The 18,245-nt window shown below is 32.6% G+C and overlaps 3 protein-coding genes across 3 annotated transcripts in view; 2 read left to right on the top strand and 1 right to left on the bottom strand.

The window, feature by feature from the left end:
* Positions 1–18,245, top strand: part of LOC133190446 (charged multivesicular body protein 5-like) — a 445,151-nt gene that overhangs the window by 422,078 nt on the left and 4,828 nt on the right. The gene's annotated exons all lie outside the window — the stretch shown is intronic.
* On the bottom strand, positions 1,752–10,854 carry LOC133190938 (protein-lysine N-methyltransferase EEF2KMT-like). Its single transcript, XM_061326619.1, has 8 exons — positions 10,742–10,854; positions 8,030–8,170; positions 7,199–7,309; positions 6,627–6,700; positions 4,073–4,132; positions 3,222–3,763; positions 2,801–2,947; positions 1,752–2,025 (listed from the first exon to the last, which is right to left on the bottom strand). The coding sequence occupies exons 1-8, from the start codon at positions 10,847–10,849 to the stop codon at positions 1,901–1,903; spliced, it is 1,308 nt and encodes a 435-aa protein (XP_061182603.1). The 5' UTR covers positions 10,850–10,854; the 3' UTR covers positions 1,752–1,900.
* Positions 10,946–17,172, top strand: LOC133190937 (RNA-binding protein with serine-rich domain 1-B-like). The gene is made up of 6 exons (XM_061326618.1): positions 10,946–10,984; positions 13,955–14,056; positions 15,350–15,520; positions 15,804–16,039; positions 16,388–16,535; positions 16,678–17,172. Coding segments are annotated over exons 1-6 (768 nt in total). The 5' UTR covers positions 10,946–10,982; the 3' UTR covers positions 16,787–17,172.

Raw genomic sequence — 18,245 nt, 5'->3', positions numbered from 1 at the left:
TGTGGAAGCGAAAGTCGTTCCATCTTTTAATGAAATTGGAATCCCTGGAAAAAAAATTGGTAAGACTTGCGAGTTGGAGTGACAAACATTATGTCTATCAAACTACAAATAACTGCATAACGGAGGACTGTGTAATAATTGAGCACTCCCACTCTCAGGAAACTTTCCTGGAAAATGCACGTGCCAAAACCCATCAATCGAAAAAAAGTTATGTACTGAATTCTATTTTGTATACCTTTTAAACAAAATAATGACCCAACAAGCTGTGTAAAATAATTGATATTCAGCACCGCCAATGAGGACATTTTCATGAATCCATGATGCTGCACGAAATTACATAAACATCTGGCGGGAAATTTTTTGGAATACCAAACCCGACATTTTATGAAATGATAAATATAAATAATCTTTTTTTTAACTTATAAATCATTTTTTTTTTATTCTTTCAATTTTTCATATTGATATATAACAAAAGATTATTTAGAAGAAAGATAAAACGAATATGTAGTAAATGCCCTTCACTACAGCCTTTGATAAATAATTAAAACTGCAACATTTGAACATTGGTATTCAAGATTTATAAGCTTTCAAATATAACTGTCAACAATTAAAAGACATGGGGTTAATTTATTAAATAAAGTCAATTACAATTATACAAATGATTACAAATTTTTGTACTCAATATAACATCAAAAAACTGCCATAAATTAACAAGAAATATATAAAAAATAAATATGAAGACAAAATATGAACACAGAAAAAATGTATATAAAATTTACATAATTTATCCAAACCCATATCATTGATTAGCTGCAGAAACACTTGTATTTTTTAACCAAGGTAAAAATTGAGCAAGAATGTTTAGGAATGAGTCATATAAAAATCCTAAGCAACAAGAAAGATCAAAGGTAAGCATTTGTTCAAATTTCCTGCTATTTTTTACCATAATTATGAAACTTAAGGTATTAGTAATTCAATTCTTTTACAAGACCAACATAAATTATGTTTTATATAAAATATTATATAAAAATAATATAAATCTTCCTATAAAACCATACAAGAAATAATGAAAATGTGCAGATTTTTCATATGGCACAGATCTGTTCTTGTACAATAAATGAACAAAAACAAATAAATAACTGAATTGTATTCCATTAATGCTATAGTTGCAATACGAATCCAAAACAAAATACTAGTCACAAAAATACATGTATGACTGTAAAAACATACATGCATCATGTAAAAAAAAAAGTCAATAATTTTGTTTTTAAAAAATTACAATACATACTGTATGTGTACATAAATTGATGTATTCAACATTTAGCGCAATCACTGGGTATAGAGTTGTTGGCGAAATCATGAATTAGCGCTTACATGACCGTGCCACATATTGTATTTATAAATGATTTCTTAGCGGTATTCATGAATTAGCGCATTGTTGTCTGCACCAAAGCCGCTAAAATATTAAGCCCGCTTTTTTAAGTACACATACAGTATGTGCAAGTACACATAAAAAAAATTGTACTATAAGTATAAATTTATCAATTCAATGCAACATTTGAAAATGATATGACTACTGACTAGACATTTCAAAAATACAATTAAAAGTTGGTTTTAACTTATTTTTGGCACAAATAATATGAAAATCATTTTGTAAGCTATAACCCTTTTAAGAATGCCATTATGTACCTGGTAGTTTTTTTTTTTTAAATATATATATATACATGTATAACATACAATTTATATCTCATTTAATTCACAAAGTAATATTTACAAAACATATTTGCTTTTCTTGTGTGTTTGATTCTAATTCTTATTTATTAAGTTTTGCAAGCTTATATTCTTAAGCACAACTTACATTTAATACAAAAGCATAAGAAATTTTGTGAATAATTGAAATTTAACTCTTTAATGTCTTGTTACTGGGATGCCATACACGCAATATCTCAATTGGAATGATGTCATCATAAAGGAATATTTTTTCTGTTGGTGGATCCATAATTTCATACCGAAGTCCTTTACCACCTATTAAAATTAGATAAACAAGTTTAGAGCAAATACTCTGAAATAAAAGCAGGTATCAATGCTTTTTTTCTCTCTAGTTACAGGTAAGTTTACTTCGACCATATTCAACAAACACACACATGTAGATGTACATAGAGATTGATAGAAAGAAACCTTATAATCAGAGTTGTGCTTATAAAATTTATAAAATGCTTAATGTTTTCCGACAAAAAAAAAGAAAACAGAAAATTTACCTTTCAATCCCTGTGAAGCTTGAATATTTCATCCGATTTATCATTTATTACATGTATAATCATTCAGAGTGAAATCTATATGTCATTAGGGCTGGGACGATACAACTTTTTCTGTATTGAAACATATCATGATATTTGAACAACGATACAATATGTATCACGATATGTTTAATTGGTTATTAAATAATTTTTTTTTGTATTGAAATGAACAAAACACTCCTTCACAAATTAAAATAATTTATTCAAAGAAGTATATCTGTTGTAAAACAAAATTATTTTACACAAGTGGTGTTAATTATTATGTATTTCATATTTATATTTATATTCAGCATATTTATCTTATATATTAAACCCAAAATGTTTAGTACACAAAGAAAAACATGAGTCAGAATTTTTTTTTTGCGATATTTTGATATTTCTTTATACATATCATAATCGATAGGCTTATCTTCCTCATACAGAATCGATATTATTGATATCTCGATATATCGTCCCAGCCCTATATGTCATTGGCACATATCACTTAATGTATTAATCCTTACCAAGAGCCACAAGGAAATGATCCCTTGTATCTTCATTCCTAACTGTGGATGCAATGTATGCCACAGGCCAGGACCCAAATGCACCAGACAAGAATTGGTACAATACCTGCACCAGGAAAGGAATGATTGATTTATCATAAACCACATCTGAAATACAGTCAAATTCATTATAAAAATGAGAAAGTTCTTTTGAGGCTTGATGTTAAAATATATAAAGTGGTTGAAATATGAAGAAAATTGTCTTTTGACTCAAACACTAATGCGGGTCCAATGCATGAACTCATCCATGAACTTTTCCAGACCTACTATTTTACAAAAAATTACCACTGTGAAATCTTGTTTTACCGGTAGTTTCCTTAACAAGCAAAATCTTAATTTGAAAGTGATATCTGATAAGCAAGCCAAGAGTTGTCTTTCCTACCTGCTGCAACTAAAACATCTGGTCGAACCTCAGACAAATCTTTCTCATTGCAAAACTCCCAGTTAAACTTCATCAGTCTGACTGTCTCACTGTGCTTCAAAACATACACATTGGAATCATTCAATGGTTTCCAATGAGAGTTTGAGGAGAGAAGCTGCTCGTTACTGTTACTCACTTCCTCTTCCTGTTCTGAACCAACTTCCTGTTCATCTGTTTCAACAGTTTCTACTGAGGACACCATGGAACTGTAACTGATCTGCATTATTTCACAGCTATCTTCTATTGCAGCTGGTTCTTTGGTTACACTTATTTGTTTTTTGATCTTTTTCAACATTTTCCTGTCTTTAGACTCGCAATTTTCTAAAAGTTGTGGTGAACATTCCAGGGAATATTGCTCATTGAGGAAATTGATTTCAATGTTTTTCATGAGGAGGAACAAAACTTGTGGATGGAAGTCACTAAACGTAAAGGAATTCATTTTACACTGTTTACACAAGGCTATTCCTAGAAAACCAAGTCCACTGCCAAGTTCAAGCACATTTCTGAAGAGGGAAAAAGAAACTATACACATTGCTTTTTACTCCTTTTAAAAAAAAATAAAGTGTCAATAAATCTGTAAATAGGTCATCTCATTGTAACAGTTTTTGCCTCTGAATGGATTTGAACCCGGAACCTATGGCATGCCAGTCTGTTGCTCTACCAATTGAGTTAAAGGGTTAACCCACTAGTCCAAGCAGGTAAAATGTCATGTATATTACACTACCACATTATTAAAACAGGAAAAAATACTCATATTCAACACTGGAAACTACTCAAAAGATTAAAAAATATAATTAAAGCTCAAAACTTACTTATTTTTAAGGAGAGATTCATGTTCAAAAGACCATTCTGCCAAATGAAGAGAATTAAGCCTGCAAAATACATAAACAGAAGTATAACCATAGTACATGTGTTATCCAATTCCCCCCACCCCATCCGGTCAGAGTTGCCAACTTCCAACATGTAAAAAAAAAGAATCGATCATGACCCTTGATCTTTGGAAAGTAACATATATGGTCATAATGCATAACGACATTCACAACACCTTCTAAATTCATTGATAAAATTTACATGATAAATTTGCATGGTCTCATTGTTTAGTATTGACCTGAATTAAGTGTGTATTTTATTTTTTAAATACTGAAAGCCCTTTTAGAATCTGCATTGCTGTTGTAAGAAAAAGGGGAAGTTTGAACAATTTCTGAACTTCGGTATCTTGAACACTGATATCTTGAATACCATGGATATGTCAAAGTGATCTGGGAGTATACCAACCACTTATTCTTTAAGTATTTTATCTCCGATATCTCGAAGTTTTTTTCTCGGTCCCACCAGGTTTGACTGTATGTCAAATCTTTGTTTTTAAGATATTGGTTATCTCCAGACCTTATAAACAAGTGCAATTAACATATAACGTACAGTAAACCTCAAACTATCTTCGATCACTTTATTTCATCCAATGAAAGTTGTTTTCCAAGATTCTTTGATAAAAATTGTTATTTTCTTTTTGTTGTTGTTGTTCCTGCTGGCCCTGATAACAATCTCATTCTATCAGAAGTCATTTTATAATGACTTCAAACTTTGATTTGTCAAAACAACCCCCAGATAATTTTTAACACCTGCACTGATAATTTACCTGTACATACTGTACCATTGCTATTGGCATTGTTTACATAAATCCAAACTTATGTTGCTAACTGGAAATTATGTGTGCGAACTAATTTAATTTTTAGGTTGTTTGGTGAAAACCGGGTGATAGGCATGACTCGCAATGTCATAAAAAATAATCAAGTTGTGGGCCAAAAAATCGGGTGCAACCCTACAAAATTGGGTGTGTTAGCAATTTTGCCCCCCTGTAGAAACAAATTGGTGGGTCTGGTCTTAAAAATGAATTCCAGAGACAACTTTGATATCCAAAACATTTTTTTTTCATTTAGACCTACCATGCTCTCAGATAAAACATTGTGCATTTATTTGCCCCTTGTCTCACGATCATTGTAAGTGTAGTCAATGTAGTACCTATGCCCATCTCTCAGTTACAGTAAAACATACTTATAGCAAAGTGCCAGGGACCAACAATTTTGATTCGTTATAAATGTAGTCTGTTATATCCGTTCAGTTCACAAACCATTTTAAGGTATGTCACTTGTGACATGAGTTACATGAAGGATTTTTTGAGAAGTATATTTTAGATAACTACTCATATAGCATGACTCAAAATTGCAGAGAAATTTGGGGGTCAGTGTGCATCTTACTGAGCAAAAGTACAATTAACTTGACCTTTTTGCACTTAAATTGTATCTTTCAGATTAATTTTAACTTTAATTATATTTTACCAAATGTAATCATGGCAATAAATATAAATCTAATTTTATGTAAAATAGTTTGAATAATATTTACAATTGAAAAAATCCTGCAAATTAATGTGTGTGAATTATTGGGTGACCTTTCTGCACTAAAAAATATCATATTTGGGTTATTGAAAATCTTAATGGACAATAAAATATTTTCTTGTATCAAGCTTTTTATTACTTTAATGCCGATCTGTTGGAAGTATCACATAGTTCAAAAAAATCTAAGAAAAAGTTGGGGTCAGTGATGTACATGTAAATCTTGAGATATTGGTCAAAATATATGCTACTTTCAGGCAAAAATCAATGCATATTACATCCCGATAACAGAAAGCATTTTCCGAGTAAGAATATGTAGGGCTAAAGTTACAAGATATTTAATCAAACAAATGTGTAGATTTGAAGAATTTTCTTCTGAATATCCTTCCACCACAAGAAATAGTCCCACCATAAATCTTGTTTCTTTACAATTTTGTGAGCAGTTTTTAAATTGAATAGTATAGTGTATAATTTGCATTGTTTAATTCAAATATGTCATAAAAATTGAATTGTAATAAATGATTATGAAGTTAGAGGTTCTGACCAAACTTTTTTCAGAAGCTGACAAGTGACATACCATAAAACCACGGAGAATGGCAATCACTTTGCCGTAAGTGTGAACGCATTATAAGCGTGTTCACCATAACCATGTTTTACTGTATTCTACAACATCTGGGCAACAGCTACAGATCAAGTTTAATGTTTCAAACCTAATGACACCTTTTAAAAGATAAACAGTCCTTGAATTTTTAAACATTTTTTAAACAGAGCTAAAGGCATATGACACTCCTGGTGGACTGACATATCTAAGATTCATTTAAATCTTTAACAAATCCAATAAACTCACATTTCTCAAGGAAAACCCCGTTTTAATTTTTTTTTTTTTTTACTTACAATAAAATGAAACAAGGAGGAACAAATAAATTTTTATTAGAGATTCTTGAATGACTTAAGTCTTGAATTCCTCCATACCTGCCATGTACTGAGGCCAGTGGTGCCTTGTGAGATGATGTGCACTGACTCCTGAAGGTTCACTATTTCTTTATTGGGCTTTAAATATAAACAATACACACATTAACAAGAATAACACAGACATATAGCAAAATACCCTGCTAAGGACAAAGGTCAGCTAATAATATTATCACAGAACAAATCTTCAAGCATATATCAGCTAGTGCCTGTAAATTAACCACATGACACATTCATGTAGTTTATTATACAATAGTTTTGAAGACACACTGAATCAACAAAATTTAGAAAAAAAAATAGATCAAATTATTATTCCTTACATGAAAAATATGAAAAGCCCTTATTTTAATCATAATTTTATCTTTTTTAGCATGCCTATGAGTACAATGCACTGATAAAGCACTGATTGAATGAAATTGCTTTATTTTACAGATTACTAGATTCTGAATCTTGTTGTAGCAGAAAAGCTGCAGGTCTGAAGCTCACTGGTGTTAAGAAAACAGGCATTTGTTGGGGGAAAAAAAAGAATTACAGGGTACAATATTTTTCCTGCATAGAGATAAAAAAATTCCCTCTCACCAGAAAGTAAGATTTGTAACACAGAGTGTCGTCCTCTACATCTGTTTCCTGAAGCAGATCTGTGTAGACCTCATAAATCTCATCACATAATTCCACATCACTGTCTTCAAGCTAAAAAGTTTTAAAATTTAAATTCTACTTTATGACATGATGAAGATAAAATATGGTACGATATGATACAATGTGATACAATTTGATATGATAAAAATATATAGTGAAATATCTAATTTAATTTTTTATCAAACTGCAATTTACAATTTCTTCAAGGTGCAGATATTATGATAAATCCAAATTAAATATGTAAAATAACCAAAGAATTTGTACTAATCAAAATTCCTCCTTGGCTAAGGGCAGTGTTCTTACCTACCGGGTAAATATTTTATTGAAATCCATTCTCAACAGAGAAAAAAATATCTTGTAAACAAAAATATAAAAGACAAACATAGACAATATAAAGACTATGCACCTTTCCACTTTGTTGATGAAGGTATTATTGATGCTATATATACTGTACGTGTATATTTACAAAATATTTTACCCCATTTCTGAGTAGTTTAATTTAAAATATTGATTGTAATTCATTAAATACCACTTACAACATTGTCTCTTTACCTGGTACTAATGCGATAATTTGGCTACAATACTTGGCTTAGTTTCATGTATTGTTATAGTAAATTCATTATGTAGTCATCTGACTGGTTAGAGATTGATAACTATCAGTAAGTTTAAGACCCAGCTAGCTTAAGCATCCAGTAATAAGTAAACCTTCCTAGCAAAAACGAATATACATGTCCTGTAACTGTTCTGAAGATGACATGCAAACAATCTTGCCTTCTGAATCAGATGCTTGACAAATGCCCGTCGATAGCTAAGAGAGGTTGGGTATTTGTTACACAAAGGACTGGTAACTGTAGCTTCAAGCACTGCTTGTTGCTCCTCAACTCCAATACTGACTGGGCAAAGAGACTCTCCCTGAAAAAAAAAACATTTTAATTTTGTTTTAGTTAATTTGGAACGACTTTACCAGTCCCCAGAAAAATGTGCTAAAATATAGTGTCGCCATAGGTGACTTCAATATATATGAGATCGCATGAGCGATCGAAAAATATAAAAAGTATGAGGTTTTAAGCCTTTTTTACCCCGAAATTGAATTCTACAGTTAAAAGTTTAGTTTAAAACTTCGTTTTTAAACCAAGTTTTTAACCTCATTCTCTGAAAAAAAGTAATAAATATTGTTTATTCATTGATAAGAGTGCAACAATAATTTGACAGTGTATCGCGGTATATTTTTCCATGGTTCAATTCACAATTCGCTAATATGATATCACGGTTCGGTTCAATCGGTCCAGAATTATCCGAATCGTCCGTTTTGTTTCCTTATTTACAATTTCAAAATCGCTTCCGCCCAAAACATGAGGTCGACGATAACACTGTAACGGCTATTAAACTCATCTCCAGCATCTTACAGACCTAAGATTTAACAGGGTGAAGGACATTATCCCATTTCTAATGTGATTAAAAGTTATAGATGTTAAGACAAGTGAAAAACCTTTAGATCTGAAAGTATTCTATGGTAATGCACAGTATCTCAGCATGCTTGTATTTCCAACTTGTGGACTAGAACGTGATAACATGAGAAATATGACTACTCAATCTGATTAAAATCTGAGCATCGAGGATCTGATTTTAATCAGATTGTATGACTACTGGTTTTCTAGGAAATAAAAGGAACAAAAGAATGAATGTCTTCCTTTTTCATTCCAATTTAAAAGGAAAGATTATGAGGAAAGGCCCTCTTCTATAGATAAGTCATATCTGAACTTTGAATCCAGGCTACCGTAGTTCCATGTAAATGTTCTTCAATGGTTTAGAATATTGTTAAAACTCAAAGTTCTACCTAACAATCCAAATAAAGTTAACAAATTGATATTTAAATTATCAAAAAATATGAAAATTTGATATAGCCCTGTCAAGTTTCAAAAAATATGATGACAAACTTGAAAGACTTCTTTACCTTGTCATGTATTGTGATGCGTATCGTATCGTGAACTGAATACCATGATACGTATCATATCGTGAGGTTGGTGTATCGTTGCACCCCTATTCATTGAAAAGAAGACAAAAAATAATTGTCAAAGAAGCGCATGCGGCGCATACTTAGTGCCGTTTCTTTCGTACTTATTAGCCATTTTTTTCATGCAAACAAATCAACGAGATGTTGTTGAAGCTGAATTAAGATCTTACAAAAAATACAGATGCATCTAAATTTCCTAATTAATCTAAAAGAACAAGACACTAACCCTAATCTCTCGGATGGTATGCGAGGACTAAGCCAAATCTCACGGGCGGATGCTAGACTAACCCATGTGCGAGGACTAACCCTAATCTCTTGAATTGATGCGAGACTAACCCTAATAGAAGAAAACTTGTGCAAGGACTAACCCTAATCTTTCAGGTGAGCACAAGACTAACCCTAACCAGTCGAAAAATGTGCAAAACTAACCCCAATCAGTTGAGTGACGTAAATCTTATGTCATAATGCAATGAGCGCACGGATCTGGCAGATCTGGGGACCAGTCAACTAAAGGCTACCTGTTAATTTAATGCAATCAGGGTAGGTAGAAGACATGAGAATACTTTGCTGCATTGCTTAGTGAATTGTGACCGCTAAGGTAGTCCTGTGTCTTCCATCACCAATGTTATATAACATTACTCTTATCAAATATCGACTCAGTCCCTTCAAGTAATATCCAAATCACAACATACAGCAGACATCCCTATGATTAATTGAAATATTGCCATTAAACAGGTCTAGGAAAATCACTATATTTAGCTATATAGCTAAATCTACCTATATAGCTTTATTTATCTATATAATATAGCTTTATTTAGCTATTTCGGAGTAAATTTCTGTTTTATGAAAAGCAGACAAAAAGTCGCATAATGAGGCAGTATTAGTTTTCAACTTTGAAATGAACTGAAAACAATTCACCAAAAACCCACTTTTAAAAATGTTTCTCCTTTTGTGCAATTGCAATCAAATATCTAAAAGTTTTGGGGCTATGTATAACAGTTAATCTGTGAATAAGCAGCTACTTTAACAAAGAAAAGCAGTTTTGGTCAACAAGATAATTGATTGGTAATAATTCAGCACAATGCAAGGTAATCACACTTAGTCATGCCTCATCGCATTTCCAGTAATGGACAGCTATCCAAACAATAGAGATGCATTTTTTGGTTAAAAAGTGTTTAAAAGAGGCAATGTTTTTACTATCTATGCCCTTGGTTGTTTTTATCAAACCTTTTTAAAAAAATATCAGCCATAATTTTCATGCGACTTTTTGTTTGCTTTTCATAAAACAGAAACTTATTCTAAAATAGCTAAATATAGCTATATTATATAGGTAAATAAAGCTATATAGGTAAATTAAGCTATATAGCTAAATATAGTGATTTTCCTGGACCTGTTAAATATTCTCCATGCAATATTAGCCAGAAGATAAACAAAACTTTAGAGACTATTTTCATTCAGAATGTACGTACTGTCCACTGAATTCGTCTGATCGGAACCATTTGAAAGAACTGTGTCGCAATGTGGTGCAAAATCTCTTCATTGTTTTTATCAGACAGTTTGCTAATGGAAGTCGCCATATTTTTCATCTAATTATTGTAATCTTTCTCTTGATTGGTCAAAAGACCTCAAGATTAGATTTTACCCAATCACATAGTATGTTGCTTACAAAGGAAGGGTGTAATCGGCGTCTATAATACTTTTGCTTTTAAAATGTAAGTAAATCCACAAATATCGCAAGCATCATCAATCTAAATACCATTTTGCACAATTTGAAATTATATTTATTCATTTGACAAGTGTTTCATGTATATATTTTCTACGGAAATGGATTAGACAAGGATATATTAGTCAAGTTTGTTTACAATTTGAATTTCCTCTGCTCTGTACAATGTAAACAAACATTTCAGCACCAAACTGCATTTCTCAGTGCAGCACCAAACTGCATTTCTCAGCGTGCATATGATCAGCAAGAAATAACGTTTATTCTCATATCTATTGAATTTTTTTGTTTATTATTGTTACAATTTGAATTTCCTCTGCTCTGTACAATGTAAAGAAACATTTCAGCACCAAACTGCATTTCTCAGTGCAGCACCAAACTGCATTTCTCAGTATACATATGATCAACAAGAAATAACGTTTATTCTCATATCTATTGGAGTTTTGTGTTTATTATGGTTGCATTATGCTTAAAACAAGTTTTATTTACCAGATATTCCCACTATCAGGTTGGGCACACACCACCAAATGGTCATTTATCCCCCGTTTGGTGGTCAATCACCCATATCAGAGTCGTATTTACTGACCAACTGGTGGTCTTTTTTATTCAAATCCAATTTTTATAAAAATAAAGCAAAGGCACATTCGTATAGGCCTCGGGGAATTTTAGTAAACATATTCCTCACACAATTAATACAGTTCGGTCGATTTTCCATGTGTAATTTCTGTGGAACTTCGTAAAAACGATACCTACAGCTGTCCGTGACGGCCGAACTTCTTGCTTAATCAATCCAACAAATATTTTCTTCTGTCTAGTTTAGTAAAAATTCTATTGAGACCAGTGGTTTAACTCTTTAGAAGTTAACTTTCAATCGATCTTTGGATCTTCGTCTAAATAAATCTCTATAGAATCCCGTTAAACACGAGCTCCTCATACTTCACTGGTATGGTGGGCACTTAATGCTATGATATTCATTTTTTCTACATTTGAATGTAACATTTATTCTTTATTTACTTTTAGGATGAAGTTGCGATTTCTGTACGACCTTTTGTGGTTTAGTATGCATATTTGTGATGAATATACTATATTTAGTCAATAATTTTGAATATTTACATTTGCGAATGTTTTCTTTATATAACACTATTTCAAGCAACGTGTATCTATATCCCTATAAACACGGGTTCCTTGCATCATAAACGTTCGACGTAATTTCTAAGTGACGTCATAAAGGGTCGATGTGCAATCAATGGATCAAATACATGCCGTTGAGTTTGAAAAATAAAACATTTCATGCGATAAAGATTGTAATCAGAAAAATATAAAATATGAATAAGTCAAAGATGTAAATATAAGTAATAATGTATCATTTTTAAACATCTATCGGGATATAAATACGGGTTGGTACGAGATCAAATTTACCATAAAGCCCTTCGGGCTTTATGGAATTTGATCTTGTGACCAACCCGTATTTATATCCCGATAGATGTTTAAAAATGATACATTATTTCTTAAATAAAATATTTACAAAGTGACAGTTGCAATTATTCTTGTTTTAATTCCAAGAACATCGTTTTGAAGCAATTATTATATCATGATCTCACTGTATATTTTATTTTTATGAGGAATAAAGCCATCGCGTACAAAATAAAACGAAATAAAAGCAAATTCTTCTCTTTCCTTTTATTTCCTAATTGAAAATTGACACTAATGTGCCTCCGTAGTTAAATCAGACTTTTAACCCGGTTCGAAAAAGATCATCATTTTTTATTGGTTTAAATTATTTGATCGGTTGCCCGGATGATAAAAATAGAAAGTAAGAAACACGATCAACAGGTGCAACAACGTTCGAGAAGGAAAGAAAATTTCTTTTTAAAGTAAAAACACAGAAACGTTGTACTTGTTTACGTTGGTGACGATTTGGTCAAAAAATTGAAAGACAGTGCGCAAAAAACTCCGAGTTGAATTTCCTATTTTTTTTGTTCATAGTACCGATAAATGTCTATAGTTTATTCCCCACGAGTTAATATTATGCGCCATTTCACCCCATTCCACAGAATTGAACAAAACGATTTTTCTCTCCCAAATGGTCAGTAAATACCAACTCCGATATGGGTGATTGACCACCAAACAGGGGTTAAATGACCATTTGGTGGTGTGTGCCCAAACTGATTATGTGAACTGATTGCTGTGTCAGGTAGTCACTACAGTCAGTTATTAGCTATGTAGCTTAAATCACCTACATAGCTTTATTTAGCGACTAGAAGTACATTGTATGTTTGTTTAGCTACTAGTCATATTTATTTCTGAAATTTGCATTTTTTTAGCATAAAAAAACACATACACACACACATGGTGCAGTGATAGTTTTCATCTTTGAACTGTTCTGAAAACAATGTTTTCAAAGATGCGTCTCCTTCAGAGCAATTGCAATCAAAGTTCTAAAAGTTGTAGGGTGATATACAACAGTTAATTTGTAACCAGTTACTTCTTAAATTAAATAACAAAGAAGAACCAATTTTGGTTAACATGAGAATTGATTGGTAATAATTCTGGATCAGCACAATGTGGAGTAATGAAGCTTATCCATGCCTCACCGCACACAAGTTAGCGTATAATTACTCAAACAGTGGAAATGCATCTTTTGTTTGAAAGTATTCAAAAACAGCAATGTTAAACTATATCTTTGTTCCGAGTTGCTTTCAGTACAAATGTTACTAGTCACATATGATAATGTGCAAATATTTTTGCCTATATTAAATGAAAAGCAAACTTGTAAAAACTTGCATTAAGATAGTGAAATCAAAATACTTTGAGTAGGTATGTCAGTAATTCAAGCTAAATGTAGTGATTGTACTGGACCTGATCATAGTTGGCAGATTGCTCATTTATTTTGACAGAGAAGATCATATATTTAATCATTTACGCTCTTTGGGTTCCCTCTAATGCTGATTATTTTTTGCAGGGTTCGAAGCCAAAGCAAAAGTAGGGAAAGGAAGAAGAGTGGTTCAGAACGAGGTCGAGAGAGGAAAAGGAAGAATTCTTCTAGTAGTGGATCAGGCTCCAGGTATACAGAAAATTAGGTGTTACTTAGATTGAGAATAAATGCATAAAACTAACTCTTAGTAGATGGTGTATATTTTAAGGTGGTATTGATATGAAATTGGTAGGCAAAAGACATAAATAACAGAGATTCGCAACTGTTCGAAATGTCACGATTTCCATCGTGAGCCCTATCATTTACTTACTACGTTACATTATCTGAGATAGTAACAGATGACCTGCAGTGGGCCATATCTCAGATATTTCACCAACTTTAGATCATTGACCTCTTTATTAATTTGCCTCTTTGCTCTTTAGTCAATAATCAATGTATTTTAGTATATTTAGTAATCATGGTTCTCTGTTATTTATCATTTTATATATCTGTCAACACAGAAAATTAATGAAGTTTGCATGTGTGTCCATGTTAAATACTTGTCATTTACAGGAAATAGTCATATTTCCGGGGCTTTTTCCCAGGATGGTAGGAAATACCAGTAATTCCCGGGAATTACTGGTATTTCCTGGTATAAAATACCAGTAATTCCCGGGAATTACTGGTATTTCCTGGGATATACTGGGAATTAAGGTATAGCTACATGTTTCATACTTAATCATTATCTGTTAGGTATAGACATAGTCCAAATATACATGTACCGGTATACCGGTATATCTAAACACTATGTAATCTGTGTGTTAAATTTTTTTGGTACCAAGTAAATTTAAGTAATGCATATTCTTACAAATAGGCACAATTTACTCGGAGATGTTCAATACTCTAGTCAGCTGTAGTCTATACAATTCCATAAAAATGAACCCCAAGTTCCCAGATTTACTTTTTATGTTGTAACTGAAATAGGCTCTAAGAGTGTATAGCAAATGTCACAAAAGAGGCCTTTTAGTCTAATCAAGGTAGTTTAATATCTCTCAAAACAGGAACACATAGCTGTTATGAATCAATTTGTTACAGCAACAAGTTTGTTTGTAGTACTTCAAGTGTTTACATAAGGACTAAAACAAATTTATTTTTGATCATTATTTGTTTAATGCTACAAAGGTAGAAAAAAAAACTCTTATTGGGAAATTTAATTTTGTTTAACAGACACCTATAGAAAATCTTGTGTTCTGCTGCAGAATGCTTAAGGGTAGGAAACCTGGAGTGATGATATATTATAACATAGCTCTTGCATTGATACATATTCAACTTGTGTTTTATGTTTGTTTACTTTATTTCTCAATTGTGTATTCCATTAAGTAATCTTATGGAGAGGGTTTTCTCTAATATTCATTATAAAAGTTTTCTTGTAAATTTTTTAAGCACGTCCCGCTCCCGCAGTAGGTCTGGATCTTCCTCTTCATCAAGCAGCAGTTCCAGTGGGAGTTCTGATAGCAGTTCCTCCAGATCAGGCAGTTCTAGTTCCAGTCGCTCCTCTTCAAGCCAGAGTGGGAAAGGAAGAGGAGGAAAAGCATCAAAAAGACAGCAGTCAGAGTATGTTGAAAGCTTTATTATTTTTGTGTTTATGCATTACTCTTTGTGTAGATTCCAAAGGTTATCCCCCTCCCCCCCTCCCCCCACACACACACGCACACTCCCACCCCCTTTAAATTAAGTAGTGTTTGAATTGTAAGTTTTTAACCTGATGATGTCAATAGTTTAGGAACTCCTTAATTTCAGTTACCTGTCATAAAGAGTAAGAAGCTTTCTAGTTTGAAATGCATTGTAATCTGTTAAGATTTATTCATGTATGATAACTTCATATTTTATTCGTTAGATCACCAAAGAGAAGAAAGAAGAGCCCAGAACCTAAGCCTACAAAGGTTCACATCGGAAAGTTAACACGGAATGTGAATAAAGATCACATCATGGAGATTTTTTCCAATTATGGCAGCATCAAAAACATAGATATGCCCTTAGACAGAGTGCATTCTAACTTTAGTAAATTATTTGCATATATTGAATATGAATCTCCAGAGGAAGCAGAAAAGGCTGTGAAATATATGGATGGAGGTATGCTCTTTTTATCCCTTTAAATCAATGTGTATTTAAATTTGTTTATAAATTAAGAGTATTGTACAGAAATCAAATCATTTTAATGATTACTAAAACATACCTGGAGACAAAAAAGACTAAAATAATCTGGTAATTTTTATAATCTAATATCCCTTAAACTGACCCAAGACACTTGAGAACTTTTTTGCATATTAGTTTGATGACTGAGCAGGAAGGAGTTGTGGCAAGGGGTAAAAATGAGATTACCCAGACAAACAGAACATAGAAAAAAAATATATGTTTGGTTCCAGGGATAATCTAATATTTTAATATTTTTCTGTCTATATTGTGCATTTTCTGTATCAGGTCAAATTGATGGACAAGAAATTTCAGCAAGTGCTGTGTTGGCAGCTAGACCAGCAAGACCACTGCCACGAAGAAGTCCTCCCAGAAATAGAGGTCCACCACCAAGGTGGGGCCGTCCAGCCTCCCCAAGATACAGGGATAGAAGAAGGTATGTGCTTGGTACTTAAATATAAATATTACTCAGATTTTGCATTACAACCAGAAGAAAGAAATGAACATAATATACATAATGTTCATGTTAGGTTTAAGTGTTGTATTTGTAGTCAGTCTTCTTTGACTATATTCATTAGGACACCACCTCCAAGACGAAGAAGTCCACCACCAAGGCGGCGCTCCAGATCCAGGTCCCCTGCCAAGAGGAGGAGATATAGTCGATCAAGCTCCAGTTCATCTCGATAAAAAGATATCATCCACTTATTATTCATAGCATCATGCTTAATGTTCAAGGCTTCATTCAGACATTTCTTGCAATAGTGACAGTGTTACACATACACATACCTTCTCATTTTTGTCGATTTTTTTCTCAGATCAATGAGGATAAAGTGGGATAAAGTGGTTTTTAGTAAGATGTGCTCTGTCTTTCCATCAGACCTACATTCTTGTATAAACTTGTTTTAAATAAAATTAATGGTAATCTTAATTGTCTATGTGATTTGTGTCCAAGATTGCTTAGATACATGTAGATTTAACGAAATTTTTTTGTTTGTTACATTTATTTAAAACATGATACATTTTCTTTTGTCCAACCATGAAGAAAGCCATTAAAAAACATAATTAAGTGAAAAGTTACTTATCATCATTCTGAAATGGTACATGTACAGCAATTGTCCTCTACTTAAAACTTATGTACATGTATCTAATAAGAGTCTGATCTGTGATTGATTTCCTTTGCTTTTTGCAACAGAAAAGGAGAAAATGTATGGCTGGACCAGGAATCAAACCTGAGACCCCTGAATCACTAGTCAGGTGCTCTACCAACTGAGCTACCCAGGCCAATATCCATGACCCAAATCATTACACATTTGAGTAACCTTAATATGAACTACATTTATTCAAAGAAGAGCAGACGTCGTTAGATTTAGATAATGTGTACCATTTCATCTACAGCAGACTCTTTAATGCTCTTCTGTGTGAAGGCAAAAGAGCAGGGCTCTTTTAGACCAGGATTGTCCTCCACTTCAAGGCATACACACTGGAAAAACAAGTGGCATATGGGTCACAATGCTCACCTGAGTCCCTTTGACCCTGCTGTTCTTCATCAGCTGATTTTATTTAATTTCATAAAATTTTGACTCCATTTCATGACCAAAGTCTAGCCATAAGAAAGCTATGATTTAGTCCAAGTTGAATCCACAGAGCATTGGGGTGCTTCAATATCAATATGATCAACAAGGCTTTGTTGTTCTGGAGTCGATTTTTTTTTCCTGTACATTTGCATTATGTAACATTTGATATCTGAATTAAGCCCAATCGTCATCGCAGGGCTCATAATTTAAAAAAAATGATTCCACACATAAACTGAGGATGTTTCACTATTATATGACTAATCATGGCTTTGCTGTTCTTGAGGAGGAGATTTAATTATGAAGATTGTTGCTATATGCATGTATTCTAATGTAAAAGATTGATTTCCAATTGTGGTTCTGCTTTACCCCACAGGGGTCATAATTTGAACAAACTTGAATCTACACTACCTAAGGATGCTTCCATATTCATGACTGTACATGACTTTGTTGGTCTTAATTGAGAAGACAATTTTTAAAGATTTTTTTCCTACATTTGTTAAACTTTGATTCCCTTTTGTGGCCCCACTCTTCAATAGGGGGGTCATGAATTGAATGAACTTGAATTTACACTA

Source organism: Saccostrea echinata, unplaced genomic scaffold (genome assembly GCF_033153115.1).
Source record: "Saccostrea echinata isolate AGI-Se365-2 ecotype Australia unplaced genomic scaffold, CSIRO_AGI_Sech_v1 ptg000022l, whole genome shotgun sequence".
Classification (NCBI taxonomy): domain Eukaryota; kingdom Metazoa; phylum Mollusca; class Bivalvia; order Ostreida; family Ostreidae; genus Saccostrea; species Saccostrea echinata.
The sequence above is the reverse complement of the archived record's forward strand: the minus strand, read 5'-3'. Positions and strand labels throughout refer to the sequence as shown.

What these genes read in the sequence shown, in the direction of transcription:
- LOC133190937 (XM_061326618.1), top strand. An exon ending in TCAAAAAGACAGCAGTCAGA is followed by an intron (nt 15,521 to 15,803) that starts GTATGTTGAAAG and finishes TTTATTCGTTAG; the next exon opens with ATCACCAAAGAGAAGAAAGA. An exon ending in TGTGAAATATATGGATGGAG is followed by an intron (nt 16,040 to 16,387) that starts GTATGCTCTTTT and finishes TTTCTGTATCAG; the next exon opens with GTCAAATTGATGGACAAGAA.
- LOC133190938 (XM_061326619.1), bottom strand. Translation starts at nt 10,849, where the DNA reads ATGGCGACTTCCATTAGCAAACTGTCTGATAAAAACAATGAAGAGATT. An exon ending in TCAGACGAATTCAGTGGACA is followed by an intron (nt 8,171 to 10,741) that starts GTACGTACATTC and finishes TTTTTTTTTCAG; the next exon opens with GGAGAGTCTCTTTGCCCAGT. An exon ending in ACCACTGGCCTCAGTACATG is followed by an intron (nt 4,133 to 6,626) that starts GCAGGTATGGAG and finishes TGTATTTTGCAG; the next exon opens with GCTTAATTCTCTTCATTTGG.